The sequence below is a fragment of the Equus caballus genome, chromosome 23 (genome assembly GCF_041296265.1).
Source record: "Equus caballus isolate H_3958 breed thoroughbred chromosome 23, TB-T2T, whole genome shotgun sequence".
In the NCBI taxonomy this organism is placed as follows: domain Eukaryota; kingdom Metazoa; phylum Chordata; class Mammalia; order Perissodactyla; family Equidae; genus Equus; species Equus caballus.
Window position 1 is genome coordinate 36,109,308 of NC_091706.1, and position 17,644 is coordinate 36,126,951.

Below are 17,644 nucleotides of genomic sequence, written 5' to 3' on the forward strand. Positions count from 1 at the left end.
CTTTCTGCTGGGATCCCATTATGTGCTTGAATAAACCCTTTCTGCAAACAGAAATGGGACTTGGGGTTGTCAGGTGTTGGGTTACAATAGACTTTGAGGCAGGGGACATTTTACCAACATAAATACAAACCTGTCCCTATAGGGAGATGTTGTCAAATACTGGGATATGGAAAACATTCCCATCAAATATGAGAAAAGGATTATTGCGCTATATCAAATGAGTATTTAGATCTCAGCCCCCGATGTGCACTGGAGTGAAACGGGGCCCCGGAGCAAATAATGCCAGACTGTTTGAGTGGCAAAGGGATAGGGTGGCTAGGTGACCGAGGAAGGAAAGGGGGTCATCTTGGTAGTGGGAATGCCCTCAAACCTGGTGCAGAGCTCTGATGCTTTCCTTTAAAAAATTCTTTACTCCCAAGGCCCTTATACTCCCCCGGGTTCGCTGACCATTTGGAGAAAATCGGGAGAAATTTGGCTTTGAAAAAAGTCCATGTTCCTCGCGTTCCCAAGCGACCTGGAGATGTCAGTGCGGAGGTTCCCAGATTCAGTGTCATTCTAGGCCCTGTAGGTCTCTCATCACTTGAAGTGACTGGCTGCCAACTCCCCAATTCCTGGCCTCTGGCCCACCAGGCTGTGGGCGACCTCTGCCTCCAGTCCGGAGAACATATGAAGTTCCTTCTCGTTGTAGTGTTTTAGGGCTTGTTTTCCTAGCGAAAGTTGGGAGGAGAGGAGATATTGAAGTGGGGGGGGGGGGAGGGGGGTAAGGGGCAAGACCCAGGTGTCCCTGCCCGACGCAGCTTTGAGGGGAGCCCTCCCAGGGTTAGCACGCTTGTGCAAGAGTTTCCCGCCCACGTCCCACCAGGGCAGCCTCCAGCGATCCCCAGCTCCCGGACAGGGCTGAAACGGGGGACGCCTAAGGGCTTCAAAGGAAACGCACTCAAGGTTCCCTTTTTAACCCTCCTGCCTCCCAGAATCACCCTTCTAGGCGGAGGGTTGGCTAGTAGAATGCGTGGCTGTACTTTTACTTGAATTCACAGAGAACACAGAAGAGACAGAAGAGACGTTTTCGGGTTGCCTGCTTGCTTCCAGGACAGTACAGAGAAAAGTGGCCTCCCCGAGGGAACAAGGGCCGTGGTGAAGCCTCAGGGTTGGCCATTGCAGTGAACTCGTCTCTGCTCTCCTCTCGAATTCGATTCGCTCATACCGCCTAGTGATAAGCTCATGTCCGCTCTCAGAAGCTTGGGGACCGACGGCTCCGGGATTGCCATCTCACCCGCTTCGCACAGAGCCATTGAGCTACCCTGCGCCGCTGAATCCACCTGTTTTTTGTCTTTGTGTTTTGATTTGAGGTCCCTGTGTATTGGTGGCAGTAGTCTGCATTAGGTCAAACGGGTACTCGGAGGAGATTAAAAATATGCAAATAACAGTTTAAACAAAGTTTCATACTATCCAAAGACGCTGGGGGCGGCAGGGACGAAGTGACCCCATCCTTTATCTATAACTAAATCACTGAGTCCGTGGGGGTTTGAACTGCGTGACGCGAGACCTCCGTTTGCTGGTTCAGTGGCTGCTGGGGAGAGGGAAGGTCATGTCCGGTAACTTTCCAGACGCTAACGTGGCTCCTTGGTCCACTCTGAAAGTTTAGATGCAGTACTTGAGCAAATCCTCCACACGAACACTTCCCCGGCCTTTCAGGACAGAGACTTGTTTTTTACTAAAACGTGGTGAAGAGTGTAGAAAAATAAACTCAGCGCCAAAGGAGGAGGACTGTTTTTCCCTTTGAAATAGCCTGCAAAATGGGTTGTCATCTTGGGCCAGCAGGTTTTCAACAACATTCATTTTCTTCTACAGCAGCAAGACAAAATATGTTGCAAAAGGAAATCAAGAAAGAGCCCAAATTTTACAAATCACCGCCCTACTGCCAGTGGCCCTGCGCGGGGCCTGGCTCGCCCCAACTTAAGACCCTCTCGGCTCCTGCCGGGTCCCCAGTGCACCTGCCACGCTCCAGTAGGCTCTGGCTCTCGCCGAGCCGAGTTTCTCGGCAAAGTGTTGGGATAAAAGCGGCCTCGGGCCTGGTGCCGCCAAATCAGCCTGGAGGGAGAAAAGAAGAGCGTTGGGGAACGGCCACTTAACTCGCCTACGGGCACCCCACCCTCACCCCCGCCGGGCCTCCCCATCCCCGCCCCGTGTGCACCGCCGCGTCCCGAAGCGCCGCAGTCCCTCCCGCCGCGGGCAGGGGAAACGCAGAGAACTTGGCGGAGGGGGCCGTGAGCGCCCCCGCGAGAGGAGCCTGGCTGCAGGTGGCAAGGAAGGTGAAGTGCAGGGACTCGAGAGGCACAAGGAAGGAGAAAGGCGTGGAGTAGGGTGGGAAGTGCAAGGAGACCCGGACCTCGGGGGGTGGGGGTGACGTGAGGGAGGGAGGAGTGGGGGGAGGGCGGTGGAGGAGGCGCTGGGCCTGGCCAGCGCGCGCGGGAGCTGCAGACGAGCACGCTCAGACCCTAACCCGAGCTGTCGCCGGCTCCTCGCAGCCGCGGCAGCGCCTTGGCGAGGGAGGACGTGCCGGCCAAAGCAGCGGCTGGCGGAGACGTGACCAGCGTGGGATTGGCGGAGCACCAGCGGGAGACTGAGGCTGCGAGCGCCGCAAAGACGGGTGCCGCATCTCTGGCCAGCCCGGAGCGCACGCGGCCGCCGGAGCTGCGGGACCAAGGACCGCGCCGTCCGGAGGCCGCCCCTGAGCGCGCCTCCCAGCCCCGCCGTCCAGCGCCCCCTGGCCCGCTCCCGCCGCCAGCCCGCCAGCTCTTCCGGGAGCTCAGGGCATGAACGGCTACGGTTCCCCCTACCTGTACATGGGCGGCCCGGTGTCGCAGCCGCCGCGGGCGCCCTTGCAGCGCACGCCCAAGTGCGCGCGCTGCCGCAACCACGGGGTGCTGTCCTGGCTCAAGGGTCACAAGCGCTACTGCCGCTTCAAGGACTGCACCTGCGAGAAGTGCATCCTCATCATCGAGCGGCAGAGGGTCATGGCGGCGCAGGTGGCGCTGCGCCGGCAGCAAGCTAACGAGAGCCTCGAGAGCCTCATTCCCGACTCGCTGCGTGCTCTGCCCGGCCCCCCGCCGCCGGGGGACGCCGCCGCTGCCGCCCCGCAGCCGCCGCCCACCTCGCAGCCGTCTCAGCCGCCGCCGCCGCAGCGTCCCGCCGCCGAGTTGGCTGCGGCTGCCGCGCTGCGCTGGGCCACCGAGCCGCAGCCCGGGGCGCTGCAGGCGCAGCTCGCCAAGCCAGGTAAGAGCTTCCGCGGGGCGGGCGCCAGGCCAGGCGCGTGGGCGCAAAAACTTCGGAGCTCTTGCTGCGGCTCTGCTTGGGAGGCCTGGAGGCAAGGTTTCGGAAGTTGGCCTGGCCGGGCCTTCCTCCCCAATCCCCGGCAAGCCGGTTCTTTCCGGGCAGAAGCCGGCCATCAGTCTGGATACCGGGCAGGTAGAAGCCAGGCGCCCGTGGGAAAGGCGCCACGGGCGCGCCAAATGGCTGGACTGTGTGTCCGGATCCCAAGTGCCTTCCCCAGGTTAAACGGGGACTTATTCGTTTCAGTGGTAAAGAGATCGAGACGGCACCAAATTAAAATCCGAGCGGGCACACACAGCCCCTGCGCGGCAGGGCTTTTCTGGCGGCGGGCTTAGAGGGCCTTGCATTTGGAGGTTGGGACGGGTAGTTCCAGGAAAAGCGCCAGGGCCCAAGGCTTGTCTGACTTTGACCTGGGCGTGCTTCTCGGCCCCGGCCCGGCCCGGGGTTAACTAGAGCGACCCCGAAGCCTTTCTAGTAGCACTCTGTGGTCTCCACTCTCTTGCAATTCGTTGAAAGAAGCCCCATTTAGAAGCAGTAGTAAAAAAGGCCAGAAAGGTGCCTAAACTGATAGCGAGGACCCAGAATCTGGCGCGCCCAGAGTCAGTTCCTTTTGCAGAACCGCTCAGGTCTTTGACGACTGTTCCTTAGGCCGCCCTCAGCAGTGTTTGTGGTTTAAAGAAATAAAAACAAAACAATCTACAGCGCGGAAGCCCTTTCCCCCGTTCGAGGCGGGGAAATCTGCTAAACTGCCAGTTTGGAGCCAACGATCTCAGACTCCTCTTCCTTCTCCTTCCCTCTCGTCCTTTGCTGTGCTTTAGAGAGAATTTACCCTGAGCCCTAGGGTAGACAGATTCCCCCCCCTCCCCCCAAGCCTCTATCTCCTTCCCCACTCCAGGCCTCCGGAGCCTGCGGCGCTGGCAGTTGAGTCTCTTTCCTCATGAGGAATCTCTAGCTTGCCATCCTGCCCAGCCCAAGTGTTCCTTTGATTTTAGGATCTTGGAATTCAATGGACTTGTGGATGGTGTTTCTTCTTCACTTGGGCGGATGTACAAAGGCAAAGAGGCAGTCTCTCCGGAAGGGGATTAGAGGATATGTTGGAATTCACAGAGAGAAGGCCTGGAAGGCCCAGAGCTCTGTGTACGTGGAACTGTGGTAGAACTTCTGCCTCCCCCTCCCCCCAAAAAAGACAGCACCTCTGGCTTCTGGAGAGAGGCTTCCAGGAGCACTGGGCTGCTGTGTGGAGCTGGGGGAAATGCAGACTTACTGGTTTGGGGGTGAGTTGATAGGCAGCCTGGCAGGCATAGATGTGCTGCCCTCTTGCTCAGTTATGCTCTCCAGGCCTGAAGCTTTGAGAACATCTTATGAGAAGAGCACAGCTGGGTATTTTAAGGACAGAAGAGAGGTTGCTGAGCATGGATTTTGTGGCAATTTAATCCAAGGTAGGATGCAAGCATTTCTCTGAGTAATGCCCCTCCCCACCCCCACAGTTCTCTTTTGTCAGTTAGTTTATAGATATGCCACAGAGGAATGGAGGGTATCGTGTTTTGTTTTTCTCCTTTAGGTTAGAACAAGTAAGTAGAAAAGTGTCTCAGTTCTGGAAGTTGATCCATGCCAGTAACTTCCCAACCTTTCTGTTTCCAGTTTCCCTGTCTCCATTTCCCCCAGTACCAGGGCAGGAGGCTGAGTTCATGTCAGTGGTAGCATTTTGCAGTGGCCGCTTGCCCAGCGGCACCCCTGTAATAGGGGCATTGGGTTCTGGGGTCCTTGTCCAAGAATCCTTTCCCATCCTTTGCTCTTCAAACCATTCCGGCATAGCCAAGTTGGTGGTTTCTGAAGAGTCAGAAAACCAAACACAACCCTGGGAGGTGGGTGGTGAGGGCAGGAAGGAAAGCCAGAGAGCAGCTGCAGCAGCAGAAGGATACATAGTTTGGGAGAATGAAAGAGGGAGACTGATTTCAACTGGACAAACCAGGCCTGGTGCTCTCTCTTTTCCTCCCACCTAGTATTCAAGAATAGCCTGAGCCCTCCAAACTGAAAACAAGTGATTGCAAAGGAGAATAGGATTTATCAGAAGGAGAGGTCAGAGTGATGTCTTTAGGAGACTGAGCCATCAGGGACCAAGGCTCCGTTCCCACCTGGCCATGCTGCATACCTTGCACATTCATTTATATAAGTTTTGTTTTTCTTCTTTAAATTGATTTGACCCCATAATTCCATTCTTTAAAAAAAGGCAGCCTATCATCAATCCAATGAGGGGGGCAAGAAAATAACAGATAATTGTTTTCCACTAGGAAGGCAAGCACACAAGCGGATCATTTCTGTACAATGCTTTGTAAGAAAGCCCATTTGGAGTTTAAGTTTAGAGAAAACTTCGTGGATGAGACTAGCTGGTGCTGTCTGTATTAGGCCTTTTTTTGCAGTTGTTCTTATAATGTATTTGTATGTAACACACCACGGATATTTAGAAGTATATCAGATACTCCTGGACAAGCAGCTCCCCGCAGGTAGAGAACTGAGTGAAGCTCTGTTCTAGTGGTAGGTCTCCATGTACAGTAAGTTCACAGGCCATGAGGAATCTCTGAACATCTGCTGGCAAATCGTGGAGCTCTGTTTCTTTCTGATCTCTGTGTCCCAAACGTGGGTTGTTCTTTTGCAAAGGGCCTCATTAGTACATAGCTTGTAGAGACATATGCTTTTTTTGTTGGATACAAATGCAGGTGGACAAGTCTTTTTCCCTCATCAGAAATTCTTGAGAAAAAAGTACAGGCCCTAAAGAAGGGTATGTTTGCTGGGCACCACTGGAGGAAAAAACACCCAGTTCAGGGAGCGACACATTAACACCAAAACTTGGTTGTGTAGCTGGGTGAAATCTCTTCAGTTTCTTTAAAGGAAGAGAGGTTATTTTATCTAACGGTGTAGTGTGTTGAACATCCCTTTCAACGTGGTGGTGGTTTTAAGGAGAATATTCATATTCTAATGGTTATTACTTCTAGCTATGGATTGAAGCATTTTTTTCTTTTGGGGTGTAGATTTCCCATGCTTCTTGATTATCATCTATGACTGGCCTGGAATTATTAGATTGTGATTCACTTATTCTCCTAAATTCCCTCTTCATCCTCCTCACACCCCTTCCCCTCCCCCCCCCCCCCATGAAAATGTGGGAAGCTGAGCATGTTTCAGCTCTTAGTGTATCTGAGTCAGCACCGTCAACCCGCCAAGCCAGCCTTTCAGGACCTGGGCTTGAGAGCTGAGGAAAGTTAAGGGTCACGACCAAGGTGAGAAGCTAAAGTTACATTCCTGAGTTCTCGCTCCCTTCTCCCACCCCCAACTTTTCCTCCAGGAGGTGGGGGTGCTGTGAGAGGAGCGATCTGTGGCTATAGATACTTCTAGGTTCTACATGTGCCCCATCAAAATAAACATGTACACAAGTTCTTTAAAGTGTCCTTAAGGGTAAAAGAAATTGAAAACATCCTATTTGGTTAGGAATAGGAGAGCAGGGTCAAATAGGAGTGTAGAATCTCCTTTCCTGTTTATTTCTCCTGAAAAGGAGAGAACAAGAGAACTATAGGGAGAGAAGTTAGGAGATTTGGGAAAAGTGCCTTTGTTTTATCTTGTCTCCTGCCCGGCAAGGCACCTCCTAGCATCTTTATGCGTGCTCTGGGCCTTTGGGCTCCTGTTTGACTGAGTCCTGTCCAGTCTGCTTCCTTATTTTTATTTTTAACTTAAAGAGAGAGAGGTATCTGCAGATATACTGAGTGTTACGGGATTATCGGTGCAGGCCAGGATGGGAGACCCTCTGTGACAATAGGCTAGAAGCAGACAAAAAGTAGGGAAGACTTCAGTCATTCATGAAGTGAACCTCTGATTTAAAAACGGGGTCTGGTTTTAAGATGACTTCATTTGGGGCGAGGGGCCTGACTCAGAGTTGCACTTTAAAACACAAAACGGCCTAAATGAAAAGGGATAAGCGGTACCAGACTACTGGTCTCTTCCAAACCTTGCCCAGGGCTGGCTGTTGGGAGTGGGACCCCGGGACGCTCACAGCTCCCGGCCTCTCCCGCGGGCGCCGGGCGATCTGCGCGCCAGGCTCCTGAGCCCCCGCGGCCGAGCGCCGGGCGGTGTGCGGGGCAGCGGGCCCGGCCCCCGGTGGCCCGCGGCGCAGGGGCTGTCCTCTCCCCGAGCGGCGCTCCGGGAACCCGGGACAGGCGCGGGCGGCGGCGCGCGGCTCCCCTGCGGCTGCCCTGGCCGCTGTTCCCTTGCCCCCAGCCGCGGGCCGCCTGCGCTCGGGCGCGTTGGCCGCCGCTCCCGGGACGCCCCTGCTCGCCGCACGCCGCCGCGGCCCGGGCTGCCTCCCCGCTCCCTGCCGGCGACCCGGGACGCGGCCGGGAGCGAGACGCCGGCGCCCGCCCCGGGCCGGCCTCCCGAGCCTCGGTGGGTTGTCAAATTTAACAAAAAACATGCAAATACACGCAAAAAACCACCCCAGGATGCCAAATATTGCATGGGGCATACTTATACGAAAAAATTCGTTGTTTATCCGAAGTTCATATTTAACTGGGCATCCTGCTATTTCCGCTGCCAACCCTAGGCCGAGGCGGTCCCCATCGAGCCCCAATCGCCTTGCAAGGCGCCCTGGGCGTGGGGGGCACTGGTGCGCGTCTCCCCGCCGCTTTCTCTCCGTGGAGCCCGAGCTGCCCCGGGCAGGCATCGGAGAGGCGCTGGTGACCATGTTGTGGGTCTGAGGACAGGGATGAAAGCAAAAACGAGAGCGTTTTCGGCGTCTAGGAACCAGAGTTCCACTCGCGGGGAAAAATCTCTCCCCACAGCACACTCCTCCGGGTTATAAATCTGGCGGATAGCCATGCTCTCGACTTACACAACCAACTTTTCTTTTTCCCTGATGGATGAACTCCCGGGTTTAAAAGATTACAGTAATCACAGGAGGACAGTGTAAATCGAATCCGATAGCAATAACTTTCGGGGAAGGTCAGGCTCAAGTGAAATGTTACCAAGCAACAGGCATTTTGTTTGCAAAATACAATCAAAGAGCATTGATGAGAAATTCTTTGCTGCAGCCAGTCAGCACTTTCCGTTAACAGCTTTACAGAGGCAAAGGGAGTAAATCTTCATAAATCAGCGTCCCGGGAGGACTTGGAGCCCCTTTCTGGAAATGTTGCAGTTCTTTCTGACAGAGGAGGACAGAGCTCAGTAAAAATCTGTTTGCTTGCCTGCCTCCCCTTTCCCTCTTCTCACCTCTTCCTTTCTTCCTTGCTTTCCGTTTTAACCTGTTGTGACCCCTCAGCCATCAGCCACTCAGGTCCCTGGACCCCTATGTCTAGTGCAGAGTGGGCCTTGAACGGGGTATGCATGGGCACTCATGGCAGAGGTTGAGGCCTGAGTGGTAGGACAGCTGGTCATCACAGCTCCATCCACTTGGGATTCTGTCATGTCACTCCCGAGTCCATATGGCTTTAGTGAGCCACCCCTTGTCTGAGCATTGCAGACTGCTGCTCTCTGAAGAAGCTATGGGAAACTAAAACATAACTAGGTGGGGTTTCTCTTTTTGCATTTTATCGTAAGTTAAACAACTATAAAAAATAAGCACAATCAACTACTGAATAACAATATTACAGAAAACATTCAGAACATGAGTTCTTTACTGAATCTCTAATCTCTGTTGATTCTAAAGACTAAGCAGACATAAATTTGCAAAGCTGGGATCTGTGTTCTGCTCCCCCCCGCCATGACTATTTTAGTTCAGTATGAATATCTGTTGCACCCACAGTCTTTATATGAGAATGTTTAGAATAAAATTCCCTCCCGCGAACACACCATGGTCTGCCCAGCTCCTGGCCTTTGAGTTACGTGTTGTGTTTCAATGTAAAATTTGAACTGCACAGATAACTTGGACATTTTGCAAAAGATTAGTTAGTATGCCGTAAGCCTCTCAGTGGCCAAGAGGCAATGCTTTAATTTTCTCTGTGTCATCTTACCTAACATGATGCCTGGGCACATCGTGAGGGCTTGAAGGATATTTCTTAAATAGATGGATGAATGAGTAGCCAGCTGCCATTTTGTAAGTACCAAATAAACATGTAGATTAGATTTATAGGTAATTTCCCTCCTGCTTCTTGAAAAGTGCTCCTTTGTAACTCAAGGAAGAGGTCCAAACTAAATTTTTGCAGGACATAGGAAGTGCACAGTTGCAAGCCAAACTTCCTTAAGTTCAGCCCTTTCTATACCAGTGTCCCCCAAAATATTGGGCCCCAGGAACCATCTTGATACCTCCATACATTATTAAACCAGTGTTGTTAACAACTTTTTAAAAGCAAAGCATGACTATTTATTTTTGCTTTTCACAAGTTTTCTTCTCCCTCAGGAGGAAAAGGAAAGATTTGAGACCGACATTCCTGCCCTGCTCTACTTTAGGTTTTTAACCATTCAGTTTTTATGATTCAGCACTTCTAGTGGGAGGTAAAGATAAGAGAAATGGTGAAAAGCACGTCTCCTGTTAGAATTCTGACTGGGCAATGGATGCCCCGTCCTGCTGGGGCTCCCTCCCTGCTGTTGCTTTAGGATTTGTGTGCTTTGAAAACGACCCATCAGGGAACAGTTATTCAGAGGTGTGTCCCCAAGGCTCGAGTGAACAGATGAGGACATGACAATCCATGTTTCAAAAGGTGTGACATGATTTCAAAATTAAAGAAAAAAGTCCCGTGACTTTTGCACTAGGAAACATTACTCTCTATGCTAATGTTTTTGTGTTTTAATTCTGGATGTAAGATATGTTTTGGTTTTGATCATTGGATAGAATGGATAAAACCCACCACATTTAAGTCAGAAAGATTTTCCATTTTATATGTCTTGAGCAGAATGTTTGTTTCACGTATGTGGTAGTCTTTTTAAATATCTGAAATGAATACCTGCAATTTTTAATTTAACTGCATTTTCATATGAAAAAATTCTCTAAAGAAAGTTAGATTTTGCAAACTATAATTTTAGATTGGAAGTCACTTTTGTGTGTGTTCATTTTCTCTCCTTAGTTAAAATCTTGTAGCTTTCTTATGGCATATACATATTTTGAAGTTGGTAGTATTATTACTCATAGAAAAATATTCCATCTTAATTGAGTATCTACTCCTTTTACCCAGCGAAGAGTTTATTTCATGAGTGGCTCTGAGTGTTTCTACATCATGAAAAATATGAAATTGAAGAGTGAACATTTAGTAAGATTTTCAAAATATCCAGGTGATAAGCATTAGAAACAGCAGATTGTATCACTTTCAAAGGTGGTTTGTAATATCAGATGAAATTGATTTCTTTCTACTTTTTATCTAGTAGTTTTTGCTTTCTGCACCTGTATATTAGGGGTAAAAATATTATCAGTTAAAATATACTCTTACTTATATGTTCAAGGAATTAGGGTGTCAGTTTCAAGAAGAAAGAGGGTAAAGTGTTGGGTGAGTATTTCCTTTTTCATTTTGTTAGTTGGCAGTTTCACATTTCTATATCTAGAAAGGCCTTTGTATTTTAAACCAACACGAACAATTTATAAAGTTCATTTAGGAAAAAATTTAGAGATGTAAAGAAACACCTGTTATTAAATTACGCTTTATCACTGGGCTCAGAACTCACCCTCTATAATTACTTGTGAAAGTCTGTATTTATAGTAGAATAATTTACAGTACATCTCGTTTGGGTACAACATTACAACCAATACTAGACACAAAACTCCAGGGACTGTATATTCTGCCCTTCAGAAATTGCTGTTGGCCAAGAAGTTTTCTTGGTCAAGGTGAGAGGCTAGTCCTCCCTTCCCAGTTTTGAAACCCAATAGCCTCGGGTGTGGATTGGGGTTCTGCTCACCCAACCCCCCCTTAGCAAGACTTTATGTGCCGCTCAGGTGTACGACACTATAGGTGTGTCTCACTCATTGCTTCTTTAGACGTCTTCTATCTTCCCTTTGAGCTCAGTGTAAACAGTGCTGAACTCTGATGTTCTGAATTTGTAGATTTGATTCCTGTGACATCTTGCTACCTTTTCTCACTTTTTGACATGATCTGGACTTCCATTGGGAGAGGCTGATCAGCCCAGAACCTATGGAGAGAGTCTGGATGAATCAGCACCATCCACCCCCTGCTCCCTGAGAAGTACCCAGAAGCGCATGCTGCACTGTTCATTTCACAGTAGCAGGGGCAAGGGGTAGCACAAGGAAATAAGAGACAGGCTTTTGCAGTCTGGGGTTCACAATTGACGAACAAGTGCGCATCCATGTAAGATTCCACTGTGGCCTGTTGTGCAAAACAGGAAAATTGGTTCAAAAGTGGAATTTCGTGTTGTCAGATTTATAATCCTGCCATCCTAAATCCAGTTGATTGGGACAGTGTGTCCTTTACCATCTTGAAAAAAAATACTACATTGTCGTCATGGTAGATATGTCAGATTAGCCAGAATATCGTTCCCTAGTTCCCCTGCGACTGAACTTCTCTCTGAATCACTTTCCTCTGGAGCCTGTAGCGTTCTGTGGACGAGTGAATTTGGTTGATAGACCTCAAAACATTTTCCTCAAATGTGAAACTCATCCAGGGTGGGGAAACGTTTGCCTTTTAAAATGGGATGCTGTTTTTAGGTTCACATGTCTCTTTTAAAAATAGGTAAGTTTTGAGCTTTTTAGCTGTACTTATGTACCTTTTATTTCCTTAGAAGAACCAGTTGTTTCTCCTGCTTAAGGAAATCTCACCATCTCCTGTGTTACTGTGTGTCATATTTCTCTTTTCTTTTTATTGTGGTAAAACATACATAACATAAAATTGACTATTTTAACCATTTTTAGGGGTACAGTGTGGTGGCATTAAGTACATTCACGATGTTGTGCAACCATCACCACTGTCCATTTCCAGAACTTTTTCATCACCCCAGACTGGAACCCTGTACCCATTAAACAGTAAGGCCCCGTTCCTGCTTCCTCAGCCCCCCATTCTACTTTCTGACTCTGAATTTTTCTGTTCTAGGCACTTCATATAAGTGGAATCATAGAGTATTTGTCCTTTTGTGACTGGCTTATTTCACTTAGTGTGTTTTCAAGGTGCATCCATATTGTAGCATGTGTCAGAATTTTATTCCTTTTTGAGACTGAACAATAAATATCGCATTGTATGTACAGACCCCATTTCGTCTGTCCGTTTATTCACTGGCGGACACTTGGGTTGCTTCCCCCTTTTGGCTATAGTGGACAATGCTACTATGAACATTCATGTACAATGTGTGTTATATTTGATGCTTAGCAAATTCTGCCTGCCTGGGTTTGCTTTTCCCCCTGCACATGCGTCTTATCTCACCAATTCACTAAGAAGTTCCACAAGTTAGGGGCAGGTCTTATACTTCCTGGTATTTTTCTGCCCTTTTTTCTCTTTCCCTCTGTATCTTGCATATCATAAGGATACAAATACTCGATACTGATAATAATAGATAATGAAAGCCAAAATTAAATAAGACTGTTTAGAGATGCATAGTATTTAAAACATTATTTTATGTCCATATTTACCTGGGGAGAGTATTTGACTTGTTTTCCCAAGCTCTGTTGAGCAGAGGCCAGAATCCAGCTGTGTGTTCAGTTCACTGCCAAGCTAATACACTGTCACTGTCCACTCCTTTTCGAGTGTTTAATAATAGAGTAACAGCCAAGACATATGCATGGGGTCACGAGTCAGAAAAATTTAGATAGGTCTACCTGATTAGAATGCGAATCTGTAGAAACCTTTTTGTTGCTGTTTTTCTCTTTGGGAGTAAGGACAAGTACCACATTAACTCAAGAGATGAAAGCTGGGTCCCGTCCTAGAAAGTTGCAGGAGAGAATACGTCAAATTTCTTTTGCAAAACAGGTCTTTTGCGCATCTCAGAGCTGTTAAAGAAAGCAAAGATGGCTTGATATGAGTGGGCCGCAAACGATCCCCACGTGGAAACCTTGTATTTTGCATTGGAAAAAGAAGCAGTTTACTTAAAATGGAAATTTGAGATAAGTGTGAATTCGTATCAGATTTATGATTGAAACTTGCACTGATATAGTTTAAGAATATTTTTCAGAGTATTTATTTACACTTGGCACATATTTATTGCTTCATGAAGAACCAAAGTTTTGTTTTTCAATCATAGTTGAGATATATCCCGTATTAGAAAAATGTTCATAAATGGGCCGTTGTTTCAGGCTTTTAAAATCAACAACAACAAATGGGAGGAGATGGGTTTTTAGAAGCTGCTTTGCTGAAATTTCAGCGGCTGGCTATCTACACATAATCAGGTGTGCCCACAGAGAAGGAGACAATGAGGCGATTCAGGCAGGGCCGCTGAAAACACAGGCCAACAGGTTGTTTACAACTGGACCACTGGGTCATGAATAATTTTCATCTTTAGATCAGTTACATTGGCTTTGAGTAGACACAGATAGTACTTGTTTTAGAAAGGATAAAAATCCGATTGCATATAGCTTGTTAATAAAGAATATGTTCCTTTATTATAAAGGTCTTTTAGAGCTTTCTTCTGCAAGCAAAACAGTCTTATCTACTGGTTTCTGCCTGCTTTAGCACCGTAATACCCCTTTGGAGATAATGTCTTAGGTCAAAATGTTAAATTTGCAACTGGTTTACTTCATGGCAAATCTCTGCTTTATTTGGGAAGCTTTTTTTTTCCTCTCAATGTAATTCAAGAAGGTATCCTTAAGTCCTTTCCCTGAACTTTACTAATAAAACTGTTCATGAAAACACACCCACCTCTTGCACCCCATTGTCCTGGAGTTCCGGACGCATTGTTTCATGGATGGGTCACGCTCCCTGTGCACTTTTTCAAAGGCCTTCTCCAGCCATTTCCTTCTTTCTCTCCTGCAGCCTGTCCAGAACTCAGAGCTGGTTTTGCTTGGCCTCTCGTGCAAGTTACAGGCAACCCACAGTCAGTCCCTCAAGTGGCTTTTTAAGACAGATTTCAACCACTAGAGGCTTCTTTCTTGCACTCTGGCAATTATATTGACTAGTTCTTGTACATGGTAACCTGATGACACATACTGAGTACTAGTTCACAAGACATATTAAACACAAAATCAGCCTGTGAGAAAGTGGATTTAGAATATTAGAAGCCCCTGTGGGCCTATGTGTCATGCATCAGCCAATGCTGTCCTTGGATTACAGCCGCTGCCTCATTTGGAGAAGAGGAGCCAAAAGACAAGCCTGAGCTCATTTCCCTATCCTTCCCTGGGCCTGTTTATCCGCAGCCCCACAGAGGGTTCCTATTTAGAAATTGTCACTGCCACACAGTCACATCTTGTATGGTTAGAGGTATCACGTCGCTGTTCTGTGTTGAAGGCAAGTTTCCTTGCACACATCCTTCTGAGAAATCACTCTGATTTCCAGATCTTTTTCTTTTCTTTTCTTTTTTTAGAGGAAGATTAGCTCTGAGCTAACATCTGCTGCCAATCCTCCTCTTTTTGCTGAGGAAGACTGGCCCTGAGCTAGCATCTGTGCCCATCTTCCTCTACTTTATATGTGGGATGCCTGCCCCAGCATGGCTTGCCAAGCGGTGCTGTGTCAGCACCGAACAGGTGAACCCTGGGCTGCCGAAGCAGAATGTGCATGCGCACTTAACCGCTGGGCAACCAGGCTGACCCCTAGATCTTTATTTACAGGGTCTTTTTCTTTGCCATTTGCCAGTGACATAGTTTGGATTTTTTTTTTTTTTAAGGCTTGCACTATGTTATAACCCACTGAGATGCATTTCTCCTTCCAAGAAGCCTGTGTGGGGCTCTCCTGAGCACATCTGTTCCCTTTTATGCACACCAGGAAAGGATTAACCCAGCTGTTCTCTGCTTTCCAGATTTGACTGAGGAGCGACTTGGGGACGGCAGCTCCGCAGACAACACAGAGACCTTCAGCGACAAAGACACCGACCAGAGGAGCTCCCCAGATGTGGTGAAAAGTAAGGGCTGCTTCACCCCGGAGAGCCCCGAGGTCGTGTCTGTGGATGAAGGCGGGTATGCGGTCCAGAAGAACGGAGGCACCTCCGAGAGCCGCCCCGACAGTCCCAAGTACCACGGGGAACAGAATCACCTCCTGATCGAGGGCCCCTCGGGGACCGTTTCTCTGCCCTTCAGCTTGAAAGCCAACAGACCGCCCCTGGAAGTGTTAAAAAAAATCTTCCCCAACCAGAAGCCCACGGTGCTGGAGCTCATCCTGAAGGGCTGTGGGGGCGACCTGGTGAGCGCCGTGGAGGTCCTCCTCTCCAGCCGCTCCTCGGCCTCGGCCGCCGACCGAACTTCGGCAGAGCCCGAGAGCCTCGTGTTGCCCTCCAACGGGCACATCTTTGAACACACCTTGAGCTCATACCCCATCTCCTCTTCCAAATGGTCCGTGGGATCGGCCTTCAGGGTCCCAGACACGTTGAGGTTTTCCGCAGACTCTAGTAACGTTGTCCCCAACCCCTTGGCCGTGCCCCTGCAGCATCCTTTCCCCCAGCCGCCCCGGTACCCTCTGATGCTGAGGAATACTTTGGCAAGAAACCAGTCGAGCCCCTTCCTGCCCAATGATGTCACCCTGTGGAACACCATGACGCTGCAGCAGCAGTACCAGCTGAGGTCCCAGTACGTCAGCCCTTTCCCCGGGAGCTCGCCCAGCGTCTTCAGAAGCTCGCCTGTCCTTCCCACGCGCGCCCCCGAAGACCCTCGGATCTCCATCCCTGACGATGGGTGTCCGATTGTGTCAAAGCAGTCTCTTTACACCGAGGATGACTATGACGAGAGGTCCGACTCCTCAGACTCTAGAATACTCAACACATCATCTTAAAGTGGTACCGGGTGGCTGGTGACCAGGTGACATTTTCTGTGCATTTGAACTCTGACCCCCTGCCCTCCCCAGGAGAGGCCTCGTCCTGTGTATACCCTTTCCTTCTGTTTGACAAAGTGACTGTGCTTGATTCTATACCTTAGCAATAAAAACATAACTTATTTAATTTCTTGCACTTCACTGGAAAATGCCAAATAGCTCTGCTCTGCGGCTTTAGTGCTGAATGTTTATTGTAAAAGAGAGTCTAATGCTAAGAATAGTCTTGGGAAAGCTGGGTCCACGGAAGATTTATTTGGGGATGGAAAGCTGAAGGTCAGCCTTGCTCCTAAACTCAACCTGGAATGTTCAATAAAATAGTATACTTGAATGCAGTTTTGTAAAAAAGGATTCCTCAGGATATTTGAAACCTAAAGGAAGTGGTTTGGTTGCAAATGGACCAGAAACAGGGACATTATATTCTTAGGCTAAAAACCTTGCATTTAAAAGAGAGACTGCACTTAAGAATAGAGTGAACTGCTCACATGCTTATTTAAGCTTGGACAGTTTTCAGAGACAAATTCCATTAAGAATTATTCTTTTCACATGACCGAATCGAAACATGTGTAATGTCAATGTAAAACCAATCACAGCTGTGAACTGCATGAAATGTATTGTGAAATGAACACAAGATTAAGCTTTGTCAGGTTAATGTAGCATGCTAAGGACTCTAGAAAAAAATAAACTAAGGAGATGATCTTGGTTTATGTCATTTCTACTTGTGGATAGAGGATCTCTAAAAATAGAAAGTTGACATAAAAGCTACTTAGTAGTGCACGGGCCAGAAATCGAGGTCTGAGTTAAATGAGACATTCATTGGGAAATGTGAGTGGGAAAGTTCTGGGGCTGCATTCAGAAGGAGAATTTATTGTTCAAGAATAGAGTTAACTCAATCCCTCCATCCATTCCTTCATTTCTTCATCAGATACTTACTGAATGCCTACTGTGTATAAGAGAATGCCATTTGTGCATTATTGTCCAAGTTACTGGCCTGTGAGTCCAGGATAAGCAGTGAGTGGACTGGAGAATCCCATCAAAGACAAAGTAAAAAGGAAACACTTATAGCGAGGGGAGGAAGTAACGTGGTACCTGACACAGAGAAAGCACTCAGTCAATGAGAGCTGTCACTCCTGTTATTAAGTTGAGTAGCTGTGCATTCAGGATGTGGAAGTGAATTCCCGCATTCTCACTTGGAGAAGATGCCTTTGCAGTTTGAGGGATGACCACACCAAAACCTTGAAAACCAGGGCTTTTTCCCTTCATTTTAGAAGCGTTTTTGGAGGTGCTGTATATGGCAAACTGGTGGCTCAGATATTTTTAAAAGTGCGTTTTCAAACTATAATCAATGGCGCCCACACCAACCACTTCTCTTACTGTTTCCGTTCTTCAAAGTGTTTGAAAGGAAAGATGACTGCTGAGTCAGACTGCTTAGGTCGGAATGTGGGAGGGAC

General features: G+C 48.4%; 1 protein-coding gene across 1 annotated transcript; it reads left to right on the forward strand.

Annotated features, from left to right (window-relative positions):
• Positions 1–2,778: 2,778 nt before the first annotated feature.
• Positions 2,779–16,890, forward strand: DMRT3 (doublesex and mab-3 related transcription factor 3). Its single transcript, NM_001317265.1, is given in 2 exon segments — positions 2,779–3,276; positions 15,193–16,890. Coding segments are annotated over 2 exon segments (1,425 nt in total). The 5' UTR covers positions 2,779–2,816; the 3' UTR covers positions 16,158–16,890.
• The last annotated feature ends 754 nt before the right edge of the window (positions 16,891–17,644 follow it).